This window comes from Drosophila ficusphila, unplaced genomic scaffold, assembly GCF_018152265.1.
Source record: "Drosophila ficusphila isolate 14025-0441.05 unplaced genomic scaffold, ASM1815226v1 contig_198, whole genome shotgun sequence".
NCBI lineage: Eukaryota > Metazoa > Arthropoda > Insecta > Diptera > Drosophilidae > Drosophila > Drosophila ficusphila.
The window spans coordinates 137,040-157,456 of NW_025064092.1; the positions used below are offsets into that span (position 1 = coordinate 137,040).

The 20,417-nt window shown below is 44.9% G+C and overlaps 5 protein-coding genes across 9 annotated transcripts; 3 read left to right on the forward strand and 2 right to left on the reverse strand.

The window, feature by feature from the left end:
- LOC108091189 (nuclear RNA export factor 1) lies at nucleotides 1-18,598 on the reverse strand. Of its 5 annotated transcripts, none has more exons than XM_017190269.2 (10): nucleotides 17,988-18,598; nucleotides 17,752-17,912; nucleotides 17,588-17,680; nucleotides 4,537-5,058; nucleotides 4,288-4,397; nucleotides 2,623-2,659; nucleotides 1,997-2,226; nucleotides 1,754-1,925; nucleotides 858-1,366; nucleotides 1-793 (listed from the first exon to the last, which is right to left on the reverse strand). In XM_017190269.2, the coding sequence occupies exons 1-10, from the start codon at nucleotides 18,076-18,078 to the stop codon at nucleotides 694-696; spliced, it is 2,025 nt and encodes a 674-aa protein (XP_017045758.1). In that variant the 5' UTR covers nucleotides 18,079-18,598; the 3' UTR covers nucleotides 1-693. The 5 variants fall into 5 exon arrangements, with proteins under 5 accessions (XP_017045758.1, XP_017045757.1, XP_017045756.1 ...); XM_017190268.2 differs by having other exon boundaries at nucleotides 1,754-1,928; XM_017190267.2 differs by having other exon boundaries at nucleotides 17,588-17,701.
- LOC108091194 lies at nucleotides 7,673-8,420 on the forward strand. The gene is made up of 2 exons (XM_017190275.2): nucleotides 7,673-7,916; nucleotides 7,987-8,420. Exons 1-2 carry the CDS (start codon nucleotides 7,848-7,850, stop codon nucleotides 8,134-8,136), a joined length of 219 nt encoding a protein of 72 aa, XP_017045764.1. The 5' UTR covers nucleotides 7,673-7,847; the 3' UTR covers nucleotides 8,137-8,420.
- LOC108091193 lies at nucleotides 13,626-14,366 on the forward strand. The gene has a single exon (XM_017190274.2). It carries the CDS (start codon nucleotides 13,696-13,698, stop codon nucleotides 14,104-14,106), a length of 411 nt encoding a protein of 136 aa, XP_017045763.1. The 5' UTR covers nucleotides 13,626-13,695; the 3' UTR covers nucleotides 14,107-14,366.
- On the reverse strand, nucleotides 14,266-16,534 carry LOC108091191 (putative sodium-dependent multivitamin transporter). Its single transcript, XM_017190271.2, has one exon. The coding sequence runs from the start codon at nucleotides 16,317-16,319 to the stop codon at nucleotides 14,502-14,504; it is 1,818 nt and encodes a 605-aa protein (XP_017045760.1). The 5' UTR covers nucleotides 16,320-16,534; the 3' UTR covers nucleotides 14,266-14,501.
- A 449-nt stretch (nucleotides 18,599-19,047) lies between the features above and the next one.
- On the forward strand, nucleotides 19,048-20,368 carry LOC108091192 (probable 6-phosphogluconolactonase). The gene is made up of 3 exons (XM_017190272.2): nucleotides 19,048-19,255; nucleotides 19,364-19,854; nucleotides 19,977-20,368. Exons 1-3 carry the CDS (start codon nucleotides 19,075-19,077, stop codon nucleotides 20,085-20,087), a joined length of 783 nt encoding a protein of 260 aa, XP_017045761.1. The 5' UTR covers nucleotides 19,048-19,074; the 3' UTR covers nucleotides 20,088-20,368.
- Nucleotides 20,369-20,417: the final 49 nt, after the last annotated feature.

Consider the following 20,417-nt stretch of genomic DNA (forward strand, 5'->3'; position numbering starts at 1 on the left):
TCCGTTTTTGAGTCGCTACAAAATGTACACAATGGTTTATTGCTTGTCCAAGTTCTCTATTACTAAACGCTTTTACTCGCACAAAAAAAAGTCTGGTTTATGCTTAATGGTCTTGGCATACAAAAATTTAAGGCTACTTTGGGGGATTGGGGAAGCGGGATACGACATAATTGTATTTATAATATATAGAACTGTGGGCAGGAAAACCTTGGTGGCTCGTTTAACATGTGGTTTATTTCTGTATAAAAAAATAATAATTTTTCTTTGTTTTTGTATTGACAACATTGTTGAATACATAATTTGCTTTGTGTGTGTATGTGTTTGTGTGTGCTTAGGTGCTAAAACAGTTCAAAAGCCTTATGGTTTAATCCGATCGCAGACTCTTCCTGGCGGTAAACTTTTAATGTAGGCCAGCGGGTCTGCGAACGGAACCTAAATCGACTTAATTATATCTATCAAAGGGCTATCAAAGGATTCCTGTGGCACAAGATCGCTGCTGCTCACTTGTGCGCACACCTTCTTTACTTTTTTTCAATTTTACTTGATGGATGCAATTTCAAGGAAAGTTGTAAGATAATTACAAACGAAAACAAATAAACAAAACACTTGATTCTCTGTAAGTGGCACTTGGCTCTGCTCTTTCCTCTTTGGGGAGCAGAGGCGACTCCCTCTGATCAACCAACAGCTTGAGCCTTACTTAACAAAAGCCTCTGGCGGAATTTTGTTCTCCTTGAAGAGCTTCTCGAACACGAAGGCCGCATGGTTGTAGTCCCAATTCGTTTCTTCGAGGCATCTGTTGAGAAAGGTTAGTTAGTTGATCAAGAGGTACTATTTATGTGACCTAATTTGTGTCTTACTTGCGACTCCACTCCACATTCATTTGGCTCTGGGTACTCATCGCCTGGATCATCTGCATCTTGGTGTTCTCATCCGGAATCCCCGCGGGAGCACCCGGTGCAACTGCCACTGGAGCACTCGGAACACTATTGACTACCGGTGTAGCTGCGGTAAGTGGACCGGCTGGCAGAATGGCCACTGGACCTGTGGCCACGCCCACGCCGCCCGGATTGAGGCGGCCCTGCAGGGATGTTCCTGGCTGCGCGGAGGTCGCCGCTGCCGCTGAGGTGGAGGGCATGGCCCCGGGAGCTGGCTGGTGCTGCGAGCGCTTGAACTCGGTCACCTGCTCGTGCGAGGCGTTCGTGATGAAGATCGTCTCGTTGCGGATGCAGTAGCCCGTGTTCTGCGGCACCACCACGAAGGTGCGCGCAAAGTGGCGCAGCTCGTACGATTGCATCGAGGCCGGAGTCCTGGCCTCGCCGGTCAGCTCCTTGAACAATCCCGTCACCGTGAACACCATCATCGAGGGCTGCACGAGGAAAAATATAATATATATAATTAGTTTGCAGGTTAACCAAACATTTCTAATTTTAAAAATAGAAATATAAATGCAAAATATATAAACGCAAACAGACAGCTTTATATTAAATCAAGTTTTAACTTGTTGGCTTAACGAACTTGTAATTTTACTTTAGATAATTTAGTAATCTATTCTTTATATTAACCAAGTAATGTTTTAAATTTTATAATTTGTATGTCTGTTACATTTAAATGTATATATTTCGCATGTTAAAGGTTGTATATGGTTATAGACTTTATACAATATATTTGTTAGGACTTTTTCATTTATAAGGAATTTAACTGATCAGCTTGGTATTTGTTAAAAATGTAAAACCAAAGACCGGACTATACTTACGTTGTAAATTGTGAGGTCGACGGTAAAGGTGCGACGCTCGTGCAGCGTCTTTGGCCACTCGTCCAAAGTGGAAACGCAGGCCAGGCGTCCGTATTTGAGATGACGGATGCGGTGGTCATCGCCGTTCATCAGACGACGCAGGTTGCGGTTGAACTTCCAGAAGCTGTTCAGCCTGCTTCACCGAAATGATAAATGGGACGATTAAGGAGATGTATCGGTGTGGTTCAGAAGCGGTTCACTTACCTGCCCGCCTGATTGGCCGACGGCATTGTGATGGAGAGCATCGCCTGCTCGTGGTAGGCATCCAGCAGGGACTGGCGGCTGTCCGAGTCGAAGATCTGGAAGTACTGGTCCAGGAACTGGCGCACCACCTCGGCGCCAGAGTTGTCGCACAGGTAGCATGACTTCGTGTCGATGATTCTCCCCTGCTCGGCTAGATCAAAAGTGACCTGGGGCGCCAGGACCTCTCCGTCCTATGTGGATTTGATTGGATTATGGTTTCTTGGATCTTTAAAGCGGGTTATTAGCAGCGATGGAGACTTGAAATCGTTTTGGAAACAACAGTTTACCAGTTTACGAGCCTTCCCATTTTACTAAGGAAATAAATTCTGCATTTATATGAAAAAATGAAGGCTGAATGTCTTCTTGAAATTTCTTGCTGCACGGATAGCACTTACTGTACTTTCTAAAAACCTAAAACAACTCAGTTTTCATCTACTTTTCTAAAGTAATTTCATTGCAGTAATTTCAAATCTAGTAAAGTCAAGTAGGTTTAAGTAAATAGAATAGGAAAACCAATTGGGATACTCCCATAACGCTGCTAAATGGGTGGGGAAATACGGAAATATTCTATGGGACTTAAAACTTACCAACTTCAGAAGGTGGGGGAACTTGCGACGTACTTCGCTGCAAGTTTCGAAGTGGATATTCGACCGTATTTGTTGGCATTATCAGGAGGGCGATGACAGATATGCGAGTTAAATAGCGAGAAATAATAATTAAATGGGTTTTTTGCGTGCTCTATGCGCTGCAGCGTTTGGAGCCAAGCCAAAGCCAGGGGTGATGACTCTTCCCCACATGATCCACAGCAATAGATTAACCATTACTCGACAAGCTCACAAATGTTCGCGGAGCTTTGAGCAGCTGAAGAGGCAGAGGCACTCGGTGCTCGGCCATTGTTGTGCCACTATTTGATTGAAGGTACGTTTTGAGTGCAGCGGAAAAGTACAATTGGGCAGTGCATTGTGCCTGGGCATCTTTTCTATATGCATACGTATTTTTTTGCATTCATGTTTTCTATTTTTTTTCTTTTTTTTTCTGTTTTTTCTTTTTTCTATGTGTGGACCCAAGCAAAAGCTGAGTGTGATGGCTGCGTGCCATAGCTGACTGCTGTGTCACTTCAGTACAGTTGCGTTCGACAAGTCGCGTCACGTTCGCACACACGTCGCATCCGCAGGCGAATCATGCGCCCAACAAAGTCGTACAATGTAAACATATGTGTAAACGACCGGGCAACACAACGCAGTGGCCACTGGCGCCAGCAGAAAGTCCGTGTGTGTCTGTGTTTCTCAGTGGGTGTGAGTGTGTTTTTGTATGTTCATAGTTCGTTTGGTCCTTTTTAAGTCAGGTTGCGTTATCCTGCTAGACGCAGCGCACCCAAAGTGGGCGCTCTTTAAGCCACTCCCCCTCCGCCTCCTCTTCTTGGCAACCGCCGCGAAATCAACAAGCGGCGACACAACAGCGCAACACAACAACGCGCACAGGGCACGCAGCTAAGAAGAGGACGTCGCGCAAGCGCAACTGCGCAGGCGCATGCGTGCGTGCGCCGGCGTGAAGTGGTTGCGTGTGTGTGCCCGTGTGTGTTGTAGCGGGGTGCGTTGGTGGGTGGTTGGGTGGGTTTATCGCTATTGATCGATTGCTCGATTTCAGGGTTTTAATATTTGGTGTTTTTTTGCCAACTTTGTTGTTGTTGCCGTGTGTCGGGACTGCTGCATGTCCGCCTGCCCATGTGGAAGTGCGAATAAGTGTGTGTGTGGTGTCACGTTGGTACAGTTGTGTCGTTCGTTCAGCGTTGCCACCTCGTTGAAAGTGAAGTTCACTTTGCTTGGCGGCCAATTGCTTTGGGTTCCACTGGTTTTTTTTTTTCGTTTTTTTTTTCTTTCTTTTTTTCATATTTTGTATTGTTTCTTTTTCTGCCCTGCTCAAAATCTCTTCTGCAGCATTTGGCTAGCCTTTCTTTCAGGCAGCTCTCTTCAAAAGATTTTTTCCTTAAGTGCATTTGCCTGCTCAACCGCTTTTAAATCTGGCTGAAGGCCTTTCAAGTGCAATTGTCTGGCAAGGAATGGAGTTCATCCTGGTTTTGGGGTCACGATTCTGCAGCGCATGCGCTTCAAAAAAAGAATGGAGACAACAGAACAATGGAAATGTGCTAATCTTAGTTCCTCTGTGACTCCCGACGCGGCAACTCCCACGTCGACTATTGCGGCGGCATCCTCTAGAAAGGTTAGAAGAGAGCCAATCACACCATAGTATACCTGATAAAGTGCTGAGAGTCCTTGTAGCGCGAACGTAACGGATTGTTCTTCAGTACCAGCTCCATGATGGATAAGTTGCGGAAAACGACCAGATGTGCCAATGATGGTATCTGGAAATAGGATTCGCATTAGTAACTCTTTCAAATGGAAAGTAGATGTGCACCCAACTCCTAAATGAAAATAACATTAAACTCCACCATTTTATCACCTTAAATCACCTTAACTTATCTACCTATGCTTTCTGCTCACCTTGTTATCCCCCAGATAGAGGATCTTGAGGTTCGGAATGCGCTTCTCGATGCTCTTGAAGGCCTCCATGCTGGCCATGCAGTTGTCATTCAGGTTGATGGCCTCCAGGTCGGGTATGTTATCGCTGATGATGTCGATGGCGGCGCTCATTACGTTCGGGCGGAAGAGCGGGCAGAAGATCTGCTTGAACTCGGGATCGGCGTGGAATCGGGAGAGATCGAGGGCCTTGGTCTGCGCGTTGTACCGCTTGGCCATGGTCGTCTTCATCTTCTCCTTGAGCGCGTCATCGAGGGCCACCTGTGGTATTCCGCTGCGCACGCGCGGCATCAATCGATAGCCGTCCGGGAGTTGGGCGTGCCTTCCGAGGTGCTGGATTCGCTCGGCGACCTCATAATCGTCGGTGAAGAAGATGACGCAGTTGCGCTCCTCGCGCCAATACTGCGGAATGAAGACATGCGGCGACATTGCGGCCAAAAGGGCTCGCAGTAGCTTCTCCTTCTCGTAAACCTGTGCATTTTGGAGCTGCAAAGGGAGGTAAATGAGGGGTTTCATAAGACACCTGGTTACGGAATTGCTTTTTTTAGCGCAAAAGATAGCGACGGGGGAAGTTATCTCATCTGCCAACTCATGACAAGCCCCAGAAATGGGCGCTGTTCTATTTGCCATTCTATGTGGCCCACATTTCGTGTTGGCTTTGCATGATCCATCGACGGGGAGTGTACAAAAAACAGAGATATCTCAAAAACCAAAACCGTAGAAGAGCACGTACAAGTCTGTAGAAAAACATGCCGTAATATCCAACTTTCCCCAGTTAAGTTTATAGAAATAGAAAGCATATTGTATAATTCCCTACTTGTACACCATGATCTGTTTCCTGTTTAACACGAACGAATTCTTGTATCATGATAGAAAGTGGGGTATAAAGTTTGCACGGCATATCAAATAAAGGAAATTACCTCAACGAGTATTAATCAATAAAGGTATATTTGTGTTTGCGAATAAGGATTGTCTTTTTGTTTCGGACAGCGAAAATCAAAACCGACTTAAATTCTAATTGATCCAGTTGAAGAAAAAAAGACCTAAAAAGGGGCCCTCATTCGATGGCTGCGACCATCGTTAATTGGCTCTGTTCACTCGTCACATTGCACCCAATTACGATAGGAGAATTATTCGTCGAATTCGTCGATTTGCATGCCATTCTCTCCCGAGTCTCGACGCCTAATTACACTTTTCGGGGAGTGGGAGCGGAGCGATCTTATCGCCGAAACTGTCAGTGATTTAATTACGAGCACTTATCCGGATGTGGCAAACAGCAAAGCCAACAAACAGATAGACAGACAAACAAGCCGGAGTGGAGTGAATGGAACTCGGGAGTGGAGAGCAGACAACTCCATTTGGCGGCACTTCCTCCTGCTGGCAACGCGAAGGTCAGAGCATCGATGGCCGATACCAATATCGGTCACTCGGCTATAATTACTGGCCGACTGGGATATCTAATCAGACTGCAGCCCTCATGCACATATGTCCCATATAGCTAGCTATATACATATATATAGATAGAGAGAGAGAGGGAGAGATTTTTCCATACAAAGAATGAGTTAAATCAGTGAATCAGTGGTAATTCAATTTGTGCGATCGCTCCGTGTTTTTTTTCGAGCGGGCACAAAGATGGGGGCCATATTCGCCGACGCAGGCGAATAATGATCGTGTGAATGATCGCCATGCCCCCTGAATCCCCTGGACCCCCCCGACCACCACTCTGATTCGCCACTCGACCCTATTTATATCAACAGTATCAACAAGATAACACAGCACAGCTCGGCCGCGCATCTAGCCCACTCATTCATTGCGCATTAATGCGATAAATTTATTTATTACGGGCATTAGCTGTTATTATTATACATAATATTGTCTCCTCTCACTCGAACCCCAAAAGTCCCAAATATGGAAGGGAGTTGCGAGTCCAATTATGGCGAAACAAATTAGAGCGTATTTTAAAATGACTAATTGTACAATTCTAACAACTCAACTTTATAATAAAACTTGATAAATAAATGCATCGGTATCACTTGCACTGAAATATTAATAAAATAACAATTTGAAAATTGATTATCAAGTTTTATGGGCTTTTGGCAGGCTTTACCTTTAAGATTAGTTTTTCTTTTTTTTTTTTTAAAGTTAAATAGGCTTTCTTAGTCTAGGATTTGTCTAAAGCTCTAAATCGGTGACTCAACAATGACAATTAATAGCCCTTCAGGCTAGTTAAATTACAAGCATTGTTTGTAGGTGTAGTAATATCATAATACATTTTAAGTTATTTCAACAATGCTTATCTTTGGCTTTATAATTATGTTTAATTCAATGGATTTTATTTAAAGCTTCAATAAGACTGCTTTTAGATCTAGAATTTTAATTTCAAATTGGAAAGAGTTGTAAGAAATTGAAACACAGTAAACCCAGAGATGTTTCTTGAATGAACCACAAGGACTAACCATAATTATATATTATTATTTACCCTTATGAAGTTATTAGGTCAACTGGGTTGTTAAAATCAATGTCTAGGTTTTATGGCTTTTCCAGATGTACCTGTATGCTCACATTAAACCCATAACAAAGGGTGTAGTCTGCTTAATTACCTCTCATCGAATATGAATATTTAGCATTTTTCCAGAATCGAGCACAGACAACACAATGGGAATCGAGAACTGAATCGAAATCGGTGGAACGAACGCACCTGATCGATCGGCAGGCAAATCGAACCGTTAAGCCGACAAGGCCAGTTTCGCTTTCGAAAATAAAGATGATGACTGTGTTTCTGGGGATCGGAAACTCTCGGGAAGCGCCAGTTCCGCCCCAAAAAGGTGAGGGGGTGGGTGGTGGTGCTTGGTGCTTGGTGGGTGGAATGTGAGTGGTGTATTTGCACAGCTCACAGAACATACACACAACAATCACACATACAATACAAGAGCTACTATATATGTGGGTACACTCTTGTTTATTGTATTCAACACAATACGAAAAATACGAGCTCGCCGAGACATATTTCTAGAATTGATATGGAGCCATGACAACTCCGGCGTCGCAGTCGCCGTCGCAGTTGTTGTTGTTGCTGTTGTTGTTGTTGCCAACGAACGGCGCAGCTTGGGTTGGGCTGAATTGGCTAACAAGTGAGCAGAACACCGGCGAACGGCGCGGCATTCGCTGACGGACGAGCGGCGCTGAAGCAACAACAAGTGGCGACAGATCCCCCTTTAAAAAAAAGGAGGCATCCATACAAAACCCAGTAAATAACAACAAAAAGAAAATCCAGGATGGGAAGCTGTTGCTCGAAGGATCTGGACGATAAGCGCTCCTGGAGCCCCGAGGAGACCAAAAACGGCGTAAGACCTTGACCAAATTGCACAGTGTGTCAAGTGGATGATACTAATAGAGAACCCTTCTCCATTTCAGAGCACCACCTCGACCATCATTGCCCAGCCGCTGGACGAGGTCGGCACCACCGGGGTCTTCACACTCACACGCACCACCACGAACACCACCAGCAGCACCACGCGACAGGAGAAGACGGTGACCACCACCAACGACGACGAGCAGGATTAGAGGGAATAGCTGGCCATCCCATCCCATCCAGTTATGGACTTACTATCCACTAAATATATGCCATTTTTTTTTACACCTTTTGTTGAAACAATTTCAATGCCATGAGTGTTTGCTCAGTGTGTGTGTGAGTGTGTGAGTGCGGTGTGTGTGTGTATGAATACCGGAATGTACATACCGACAGTGTGAATATGAATATACGAATCAAGTTAAGCTGTTAACGAGTAATTAATAATTGTTATGCGCCTGAATACCAATTTCGTAATAAATTGTTGAATCGCTAAACATTGCAACCGCCTTACAATGCCGGCAAAACGAACCTGAATTCCCAGGCAAATCGAATGCAGTCAATGTGGTTTCGGAAAATCATCTACTTGTGTTTTTCCAACTGTCTGGATTTTAATGTGGAGCTGAGATCATCCGACATCTGCCACGATCTAATCAAGTGATATTCAACCTACAACTTCCCAGGAATAACATGTGTTATCGCAGGAAATATGACAAATTAACTTCAACAATTTTGTTTTCTCTTTTTGTATGGTTTTTTCTTTCTTTAATTTTTGTGAACTGAGTGTTTTTTTTTTGTGATTCATACAATAAATTTACACAACCCGTTTCCGTAATCAAATCATAATCAAATTCTGCTAAAATTGAATCACTAAAAACACATTTTTTAAAGTATACTTTCCAAAAACTTTCTGTTCAACATATTTATTGGTAAACATATTTTAAATAAGGCTTTTCAAGCTTACCAAAAAATTCTATTTTGTGGGTATTAATTGTGGTTCAAAACAAAATTCTACATTTATTGTCATAAGATGGCATAATTGATAAGGTTTTAGAGCATTCCTCTGTGATAAACGAAATGCGACCGTAATTTGCTAATTTTGAAATCAATTTTTAGCTCAATCCCAATAACAATAGTTATAGTTATGTAGCATTCAATTGAAAAGTAAAAAAAAATATATAAATATGAAAATATTTTGCCAACATATTATCTATATATATATTGTATGTGTCGTTGGAGTTGGCTCAATATGTATTGAGAAGGGATTCAAATGATTAAATAGAAACCCAATATTTTTGGGGGTCTTCTGCACGACTATCTACTGTACCAAGTGTGGGACGACAGATTGGAGAAGTGGGACTACGAGGGGGGCGAAATGGGGAAAGGGGCTCCTCCGCCGGTTCAATTGGCGAGATAAGAGCGACGATCCAATCCAATCCAATCCAACGCATTACTGGCCGATGACATCAGGAGATGCACACACAACACACACCACACAGCACACAACACACACCACGCAGCACACCACACAACCCACAGAATAAAGAGCCGTAAACGACGCAAAATGTCGGGGGACGGAAAAGTGGGAAGCGCTTTATTGTTGAAGTGTTGGTGTTTGGGGTTTTGGGTGGTTGGGTGGTTCGGTGGTTTGGTTTTACCCCCCTAAATAGACCGTTCCGCCGAGTGAGTCAGTGCCATTTGGCCCGCAGAGAGAGCGGTTATCATCAACTGCTCTGCTTCCATTCTCGGCCAGAATGACTAACGAAAGGGGCACGTGTTTGCCGTCAGAAGGCGACCGACTAACTGCGAAGACAACAACGATCACTCATTCCGTCCGTAAATGCCTCGGAATGTTTTGGCCATTCCATTCACACGTATTCGCATTTCATACATATAGCATATAGCATATAGCATATAGAATATAGATATAGATATAGTATGCTCGAGCCAAAGTGGTCGCATGCCGGCTGGGAATCCATTAGCCGAATGCAAATTAGACTGGCAACTGCGATTTTCAATTTGCAATTATCAATACTTGGCCAAGTCGTTCGTTACAAGCCACTTGACAATCTCCACTCGTTCTGCTGTTGTCACTCAAGAACATTGTTAATTGCATTTGCCAGATCGTAGAAATAATGCATAATAGTTTATATACAATAATAATAACTTTGTTGGCATCGATGCGGCGAGATGTAAAATAATTTATGAGCCAATGGAAACTTTGCTGAAATTCATAGGGAAAAGCTTTCTTTCAACGCCTGAAAACAGGCAAAATAATTGTGGTCAAAGTAATTAAAAAACGCGGTGTCGATAAGAATGTAAAATTCAGGAAGAGCTAAACGACAATTCGAAATTCGAAAAAACTTTACTCTATATTTAAACCAGTTAAGATATTTTTACGCCATTTTATTTAATTTTATAAAAGGATTCTGTTTTTAGTTTAAAAATATGTATTAGTTATTGAATCAATTAAGCTTTTCTTCTGACAGCATTCAGCTGTTGTTTTAAAAACTTTTCGTTTTTACCTAATTAAATTACTATCATTCAATATTTATAATTGTCTTTTCGTTGCCATTTTAAGTACCATTATGAGAAATTTGAGTGAAATGACTTGATTTTCTTTGCAATTGAGATTGTTGAGAGTCTGATAAGCGAAAAAGTTAAAAATCATTAAGTGGTTTTAAATTATAAACCCGTTTGCGTTCGATTTGAATATTGACTTTAGTAAAAAATACACATACAGTGGCGAGCAAAAGTGAGTGCATGTTCGGAAAACTGACTTTCGTCGTCAATAAAAACGGAACGGTACGAGATAATTTAACAAAGTAAATTTTTTTATGTTTACTATTTTATTTATAACAAATGCGAAAAAGAATCAATATCATATAAGGTAAATTCTAAAAGTTAGAAAGAAAAAACCAAAAAAACACGCATAAACTCACTTTTGCACGTTTGAACCAAATTATTTAAATATATCCATTTTAATATTTGGTCCGCAAACCCTTATTAGCCATAATTTTTTTAATGCATTTTGGCATTCCCTCTACCAAATTTTTTATAACATCTTCAGGGATTTGATCCAATTCCGATGTTACACGTTCCCAAAGGTTGGCCATGTTTGTTGGGGCTGCTTCTTACTGCCGGAGCCGTTTTTTCAAAATTGATCAAAGATTTTCAATCGGATTGAGGTCGGGACGTTGTGCTGGCCACTCCATTAGCTGAAAATGTTGTTTGCCAAACCATTTTTTGACAATTTTCGGTGTGTTTCTCGGACTGCAGCTCAAAAAAGGCGAAATATGACTCCCAAACCGCTAGTCAAAGGTAGAAAAAAATTATTGACAGACTCAGATGCTCGACTTATGATGTCCAAAATGTGAAAAGTCAAGCTGCTCATACCAAAGGGTGCTTCTAAGGCCATTAATAAAAATGTTAGCCAGTGGACGGCCAGGAGAGCACTGCATAACATTGGTTATGTGTCAATCGTTAAACCTGCATTATCTGCCTAGAACGTTAAAGCATAATTGGACATATTAAAGACGACAAAAACTGGACTACTGATGATTGGAAACGTGTTATCTGGTCTAACGAATCCAAGTTTAACCGTTTTCAATGGAAAGAAATACTGCTGGTGCAAGCCCGGTGAACGTCTTCAAAGGCACCATGTAAAGCAAACTGTAAAACATGGCGGCGGAAACATAATGGTTTGGGGATGCTTCACATGGTGGCATGTTGGCCCTCTGCATTTGGTAGAAGGTAAAATGCGAAAAGAGGACTACCTAAAATTTTAAAAAATCAATCTTCCCAATTTTATGGAAAAATATGCTTATCCTGAAGACTAAATTGTTTTTCACCAAGAAGGGTGATCCAAAGCAAACACCTAAAATTGTCAAAAAATGGTTTGGCAAACAACATTTTCAGCTAATGGAATGGCCAGCACAACGTCCCGACCTCAATCCGATTGAAAATCTTTGATCAATTTTGAAAAAACGGCTCCGGCAGTAAGAAGCAGCCCCAACAAACATGGCCAACCTTTGGGAACGTGTAACATCGGAATTGGATCAAATCCCTGAAGATGTTATAAAAAATTTGGTAGAGGGAATGCCAAAATGCATTAAAAAAATTATGGCTAATAAGGGTTTGCGGACCAAATATTAAAATGGATATATTTAAATAATTTGGTTCAAACGTGCAAAAGTGAGTTTATGCGTGTTTTTTTGGTTTTTTCTTTCTAACTTTTAGAATTTACCTTATATGATATTGATTCTTTTTCGCATTTGTTATAAATAAAATAGTAAACATAAAAAAATTTACTTTGTTAAATTATCTCGTACCGTTCCGTTTTTATTGACGACGAAAGTCAGTTTTCCGAACATGCACTCACTTTTGCTCGCCACTGTACATGTTTTTAAATGCGACTGCTGTTTGAACTGTTCAGTCGAATAATAAATTAGGGTTGTATGCAACTTAAAACTACAAAAATTAAATAAAAATGGAATCCCAATTTTTCGGGTTATTTTCAAACCAAAAACATAATCAAGTTAATACTAAACGAAAACTGTAAAGCGTGTGGATTACTTAAGACTTGTAATTGGTAAAGCATATCTTTTGAAACCATTAACAATTCTTCACTTTACAACGGCTTGTTCAACTGGGTTTTCGGACAGAGAGTGGAGTTACAACTGCAACAGATAAGATTAGGCCAGCAAACATGCAGAAAATAAAAGTCGGCGAGGGCACAAACTGCGCAGATAAATTGAATTGGAGGCGGACAAAACAACGTAACAAAAACCACAAAAGCGAAATCAAACGAAGGCAATTAAAGAACATACATATGGAGAAGAGCGAACGAGGGGTCGATGGATGGGATGTGCTCGTAGTGCTGCATATAGCATGGCATATGCAGATAAAATGATTTAACCGACCCTAAACAGACTTTTCAATCAAAAGCATCCCCAGTGACAGTGTTGTCGCAAAGTTTCATTTTTAGCTAAACCAATATCTTTTATCTTAAAAGTGGAACCTAACAAATCCTTGGTAAGATGTTATAAAGGCTTAAAAATGTTTAAAAACTACAGATTTTAATTCGTGTAATTAGATTAAAATTACATTTATCAAAAGAGTGTGATAATATTTTAGATTGATGCAATATAAAATCATTTTCATTTTCCTAATTTTTGGAAACCATAAATTCGTTCTAGTTTTAGGGATATTTTAAATCCAATTGATTGTATGAAGGAGCGTACACTTTAATTGGTGTAAATAAATTAAGGTTATTATAGAGTGTAGTTACATTTGGGGGTATTCTTTTAAGATCGACGAATGCAATTTAAATTGCTTTTCTTTCAAAACTTCTTATAATAATGTATTTAGAAAAAAACGCACTTTCAGCAGATCTGACCTCATGAGTTCACAATATTTTCGGTCTCCCAAATCGAAATGGCAAACAAAAAGCCAGATGCCACAAATATGGACGCCAGCACTGTCCCACGGGGCGTCCAAGTGAGTGATAGGAACCACCGTCAAGTGGGCAGAAGGGGGAATGGGGAATGGGGATGGGAAGGGGAAGGGAAAGGGTAGAGTGGTGCGGGGAGGCGGACAGAAATTGGAGCGCACCCCGAGTCCGAGTCCGAATCCGAGTCCGGGCCACGATCGTCGTTGGACGATGCCATGCGACGCGATGCGATGCGATGCGAGTCGAGTCAAGTCAAGACGAGACGAGACGGCACAGTGCCAAAGCAGAGCTACCCGCAGTCGGACGGACGCACGGCAACCAAATGACTCTCTCATTCCCGGGAAACGTCCTGCTCCTGGCGGCGGCCCTCGGCGGCTGCCTGGTGTGGTCGCTGCCCATGACGCCGGAGCAGGAGCAGGAGCTGCGCACGGACGTGCGGCCCATCACCTACCAGCTGGCGCACGTGGCCAAGAGCGAGGCGGAGTCGGAGTACGTGGGCAGGATTCCGCCGCACGACGAGCACAGCGTCGAGGAGGATCCCGAGTTCGCCGTTCATCTCGTGGAGCAACTGGAAGCGGCCGGCGTGGAGTCCGCCGATCGGCGGGCATTGAGCACGCTGAGCTACAAGGAGCTGGTCCGCCTGCTGGCCCTCTGGCACATCAACCAGGAGCGCAACGTCTACGAGGCCAACGGACCCGACCAGCAGCCCGACCAGGCCATCGATGCCCGCTGAGCGATCCCTGTTCGCCGCAGCCAAAGCCCAGGTCTTGGCCAAATCGAATGTGACAAGAGAATAAGGCTAGCCGAGATTCGGGGAGTTGTTCCCTGGCAGATCTATATGATGATATGATATTCCGATACGATACATGTGTAACTACAAAGGCAATTGCAATTTGTTTTTCCTTTTTTTTTCGACAATTAGTTCTACAACAGCTACAGTAAAAGTGCTTAGGCTCGTATACAACTGCTATTAAACGTAACCATACTAAAATACGCCACTGTTTGTTCTAGTCACTTGGAGGGACGAACCGAGTCCCCAGTGCAGCTGACCCGGATTGGATTCGCAAAGGTAAGCAAGCGGCAGAGGTGGGAAAAGCACAGGTCCGAAGTTTCAGAAAAGTGATTAAGCTACGCCACCGCCTTGGGTTTCTCCCACTCGATCTCGTCCAGCCGCGGTGGCGCCGTGGCCGTCTCCACCGAGATGCCACCGATCTCCGAACTGGTCCCGGTGACCACCAGCAGGGGCATCTGGCGCCTTTGCAGCCGTTTGGCCAGCGGCGGCACGAAGAGATCGTGCTTGATCAGCGTGCAGTCCGCGTCCTGGTAGATGCGCCTGTTGTCGTCCCACTTGAGCAGGGCGCACAGCCAGGAGAGGAGCCAACCGCCCAAGAAGGCGATGACGAAGCCCAGAGCAGCGTACCACATGTAGCTAATCCTGTACAGGTAGAAGTAGTGCTGCTCCTCCTGCTCCTCCACACTGGCTCTCCCAAGGAACACGTCGCGGGCGAAACTCCTGTTCAGCGGACAGCCCTCGGTGGACATGGCCAAGCTGACCAGCGGAGGCTTCGGCTGGCCGAACCCAATCCAGAAGCAGAAGGCCAGCGAGGTGACCAGTGCCGCGAGGGCTCCCTTCTCGTTCGCCTTGGGCACGTACATGCCCAGCGTGAAGAGTCCCAGCAGCGGACCTCCGATGATGCCGAAGATCGAGAGCGCCGCCTGCAGGAGTCCTCCGATCGAGCCCGCCATGAAAGCCATGCCGATGCAGAGGGCTCCGTAGAACAGGGAGAGCAGCTTGGAGTACCACAGGGTCTGGCGATCGGTGAGCGTGCGCTTGGCACAGCAGCTGACCAGTGGCTTGAGGTAGTCCTCCAGCGTGACGGCCGCCAGCGAGCTGATGATCGAGCTGATGGTGGAGAGGCTGGCGCAGAAGATCCCCGACACGAAGAGTCCCGCGAGGCCGGTGTACCCGCCCATCGTGTCCACGACGAAGAGCGGCATCACCTGGTCGCGCGAGCTGACCCTGCCCTCCAGCAGGGGATCGCAGTGGCGGTAGTACCAGTAGATGCACAGCCCCGAGAAGCAGGTGCTCACGCTCAGCAGGCACAGGATGGGCAGGCACCACCACAGGGCCGCCCTGGCGGCACTCAGGCTGCGCACCGCCATCAGGCGCTGCACCTGCGCCTGGTTCACCCCGTAGATGGCCAGGTAGGTGGCACTGCCGCCCAGGATCTGGGTGAACCACGTGTGCCGCTCCGTGGGATCCACACTGAAGTTGCTCAGATCGATGCGTCCGTCCTCCTGCGCCACCCGCCAGATCTCCTCCAGGCTGCCAGCCTTCACCCAGGCGCAAATGATCACGCTGAAGACGGCGGCGAACATGAGCAGCGACTGGTAGATGTCCGTGATGAGCACCGCCTTCATCCCGCCGAGCGTGGCGTAGAAGGTGCAGACGACGCCGACGATCACGATGGAGAAGACCTGGCTCAGTCCGGTGACGGCCTCCAGAGCCAGCGCCGGAGCGTACACCACGATGCCCATGTAGAGCACCATCTGCAGGGTGAAGCTCAGCGAGGCGGCCAGTCGGGTGGCGTAGCCGAAGCGCAGCTCCAGATACTCGTACACGCTGGCCGTCTTCAGGCGATAGAAGACCGGAATGATGAGGTAGGCGGCCACCGGGGTGCACAGAACGTACGACAGGTTGATCAGCACGAACATCGTGCCGTACTGGTAGTTCTCCATGGACACGCCCAGGATGGTCACCGCGGACATGAAGCTGGCCATCAGGCTGAAGGCCACCGGGGCCACGCCCATGGAGCGGTCTGCCAGCAGGTACTCGCTGGTGGTGCTCTGCTTGCCGCCCACGAAGCGGTAGTAGATGCCGATGGCCACGGAGATGACCAGCACCACCGCCAGGATGGTGTAGTCCCAGGCGCCCAGAGTAGCCATCGCCGACGGGCGGTTATTCCGGTGCAGGTGCTATGCTAGCTGAGCTCTTATTCACCGGTCTCCCCTAATCGCACATCTAATCGCTCCGGCTGATAAGTCGGCCCGTAATCGGGTCTCTTGAGATTCAGCGAGTATGCTTTGGGGCTGCGGACGTTGGTCGTCGGACGCGGGAACACGTCTTTACCGTCTGCCGGCCGTCGGTAAAATAAAGGTCCAAACGGAACGGAACCAAACGGGTTCGGTGAGCCAGGCCAGCATGTACGCCATTTACGACCCCGTCGAGAGATATCAGCCCGTTGTGCTGCACCACGTGTGGCTGGAAAACGGGGCCGCTGGGCAAAGGATGGCCATTGGCCAACTGCCGATGGCCCGACCGCAGGCCCAAAAGCCTTGGGAATCCCATTCGGAGTGGGTCATCCCACGAGCCCAAAACCACCGGAGGCTCGGCTCCACTGCACTTTTTGGCTCGCGGGGACGCAAACTTGTCTCTGGCACTGTGGCCGACAGAGTTTAGCCATCCATAAATATTTATTTGCCCGCTCGTCGGCTTGCAATTGTAATTGTTGTAGCGATTGTCGTTAGCTGTGTAGAGCTGTTGAGCTGCTTCCCCCTCCTGGCTGGCTTGTTTGCTTTACGATTTTTACGAGGGAAATTAATTAATAGACACAACGGGCCCGGGCGAGAAGTCAGTGGAGCACTGGGGCAGCAGAGTACACATAAACAAACAAGCCGCAACATTTAGTGCTTACAAGAAGTGGCAACCTAAGCGGTTCTTGGCTGATGTTTCCGGGCTCGAAGCTAACCAACAGCCGGCTATCAAATCACATGATTTTGAAGAGGCTAAAAATAATAGTTTTACGGCGCTTTCATAAATCTGGTATCTATATGGACCAGTCTGGCGATTGTACCTAGTTGTGGCGGACACAAAGCCTTCGGGCAGAGTACAAATAAACGAGAAAAAACAAAGTATTTTGTGTTTACAATAAACAATCAAGGGTATTAGTTCTCAATGGATGCCGAAGCACTTAAAGAGAACCACAAGTGAAACCTTTATATTAAAGAGACACCTATGAAATCATAATCGTATGTGTGCATTAATAAATCGTATGTATCTTAGCGACCTATAGGTAATATCGAAACAACAGGCGACCCGCAAATCACATGACATTCTTGCAGACTAAAGAGAATAGTTTTACGACTGCCACTATAAATCTGGTATCTATATGGACCAGAGCAGTCTACATAAAAGGCAATATGCTTGGACTCACCGTGATTTGGTACCAGCCAAAGCTGTTGGGCATCAGTTTGCCGAACTTGCCACGCGGAATGGGCGATCCTCGACGACGAGAGGTGGGTCGGTCCTGGGAAGATATCATAAGAGACTTAATTGGGTATTTCAGTCAAACGTTAATGTGGGCATGTGGTGACCAACCTTGGCGGCTGATGTCATTTCGTTCATCTCGTCATCCTCGTCCCAGCGACGCAGATCCTCAGGACGCAGCTTGATATCCTTTTTGTTGTGCGGGAATTGTGATGGCTTGAAGCTGACGCGGCGCTTGTTGCGATCCTTACGCCTTTGGCGGTCCTCCACTTCTGCAACGATTATTACATATTACATATATGGTTAGTTAGTGGTCGCCTTATAAATTTTTATCTAGCTGTACTGACCATCGAAATCCTCAAGAGCCGAGTAACGTCCGCCGCCATTGCCGACATTGTTGTTGTACCCGCGGCCACCACCGCCACCGCGTTTGGGCATCTTGGACTGTTGTCGTCCGAAATTTATACAAAATATATAATAGTTGCTTTCAACACGCGCACACACGTTTTTCGCGGCTGCTTTTGTTGTTGTGTTTGTTGTTGCGAAAACTGTCTTCTGGGTACAAATTTATTTGCGCAAACGAATGCCCTCGGACACACAGTGCCACTAATTGCTTAGGCTTGCTGCTGAAGTCCTTTTACCGAAATCCTTGCATTAAGTATTGTTTGGCCAGCGAAATATTGTTTGCAAATTTAACAGCGTAAATACAACGCAATTTTGTGAAATTAGTTTTTTTAGTCGCTAGAGACGAACGATCTCAGTTCGATAAGTACTGCGACTAGTGGTTTTGCAGGATTTTTCGGTAGTATCCGAAATGTAATGACCTGCTGTTCTCGGAAAAAATTGTATGCTATTGAAAAGCAACAAAACAGGAAAGCAAAAATCAAAAGCAACTGTGTTTGCAGAATTTATCTTGTGTTGTTTTCGTTTTACCACTTTCGGCAGAACTTATCGATGATGGCGAATAGTGGGTTACTATCGCCCACATCGTGATCAGTGATGGACCTTTGGTTCTTTGTATTCATTTCGATATTTTCAGCGGGACTTTTCCTAAGAAAATAAATTTCAATTCATTTTTTATTTTTTTAGATCACATTTGATTTTATTCTACCATTTATAGAAAATAAAGTTTTTAGTCAAGTTCTGTTTTAATTATTTCTCAGCAAAGTCAATAAAACATAGTTTTGTATAGTTGTAAAAACCTAAAGCTAACATGTCTATAATTTTGAATTGAAAACAGGCTGATTTACACAATTACCATTACCGAGAGCTAAGCTTACTTTGTTTATTAAAAATTAATCAAGCGTTTTAATGAAAAATTAAGGTACAATTTTTTCTCCAATATCAAAATTCAATACTCAATAAATTCTCGGCAGTTGCAGTGTAAATTTCACCAATCTGGCAATCGATAGTCAGTAACCCGAAAAGTGATTTATGGAAACCATGGCGGAGAGTCGGGATTCATTATCAGCAAACATGTCGGAGCCAAGCAATCAGGTAAGAATAGTCCCGGCCAATTCGGAGGACAAACTGGTCCTTGTGCTGGCCGATCTTTTGGTGCGCAGCTCCGAGGCGGCGTTGAAGAGACAGGACAAGTTCAACGTGGGACTCTCAGGTGAGGATCGGGGTCGGAAAGGTCAAGTACTGATAAGCCCAACTTAGGGTGACCTTGCTCGTGAACTCGTGCGCCCAAAGTCAAGTGTCTCGTCTGCTCTCTTGGCAGGTGGATCCCTTATCCAGCTATTGACGAAAGCCCTCAAATGGGGAGGCCTGAAAACTGAAAAGTGGGTGTTTTATTTCTGTGACGAGCGGTATGTCCCCCTGGATGACGGCGATTCCACCTACGGCGCGTACAAAGCCGAGTGGCTGACAAACTTCCCCGGTATTCAGGACTCGCAGTTCGTTCGTGCCGATACCACCAAGTCGCTGGATGACTGTGCCACGGACTATGAGACCAAGGTCAAGGATCAGGTGGGCTGCGGGTGCCTACCGCGCTTCGACCTCTTGCTCCTGGGCATGGGTCCCGATGGCCACACATGCTCCCTCTTTCCCGAGCAGCCGGCCTCGCTCCAGGAATCCCAGCGACTGGTCATCCCCATCCGCAACTCCCCCAAGCCGCCGCCTGAGCGGATCACCTTCACCCTGCCACTGATCAATAACGCCTGGAGTGTAGCTTTCGTGGTCACGGGCGCTGGAAAGGCCAGTGTCGTTAAGGTAAGATAACAGTGAATGCTTTAAAATTGTTTCGCAAGTTGCAAATTTACTAAGCGTCGCGTTCTTCCAACATTTCTTAAAACTTTTGCGTTCTAAATTCTTAAATTTTCTTTTTATTTTAGAGTGTGTTTGTCGATCAGGACAAGAAGTATCCTGCTGCCTGGGTGAAACCCACAGATGGAGAATTGATGCTGATTGTAGACGAAGGAGCTGCAAAAGAACTTTTAGCATAGTTATGACATTTATTAGTGATAATGAATCTTGTGATATCCTTGCAGAGGGTATTTTTATTTCAGTCTAAAGTTTGCAAAGCAGTTAATAAGATACCTCCGACCCCAAAGATCTAAAAAGCTGTTTCCATAAAGATCGGACTACTATATCATAAACCTGCCATAGAAAAACTGTGAAATATTTAAAGAAAAACTACACAGTAAACCTTAATGAAAGAGTATATCAGCTTTGCCTTAGCAATGCTTGCTTTCTTTCTTGATAATAAAAATATTTTTATACAGAAGGATTTTTTTATTTTTTTTTGAGAAAACTGAGGGGTGTATTAAAAAAAT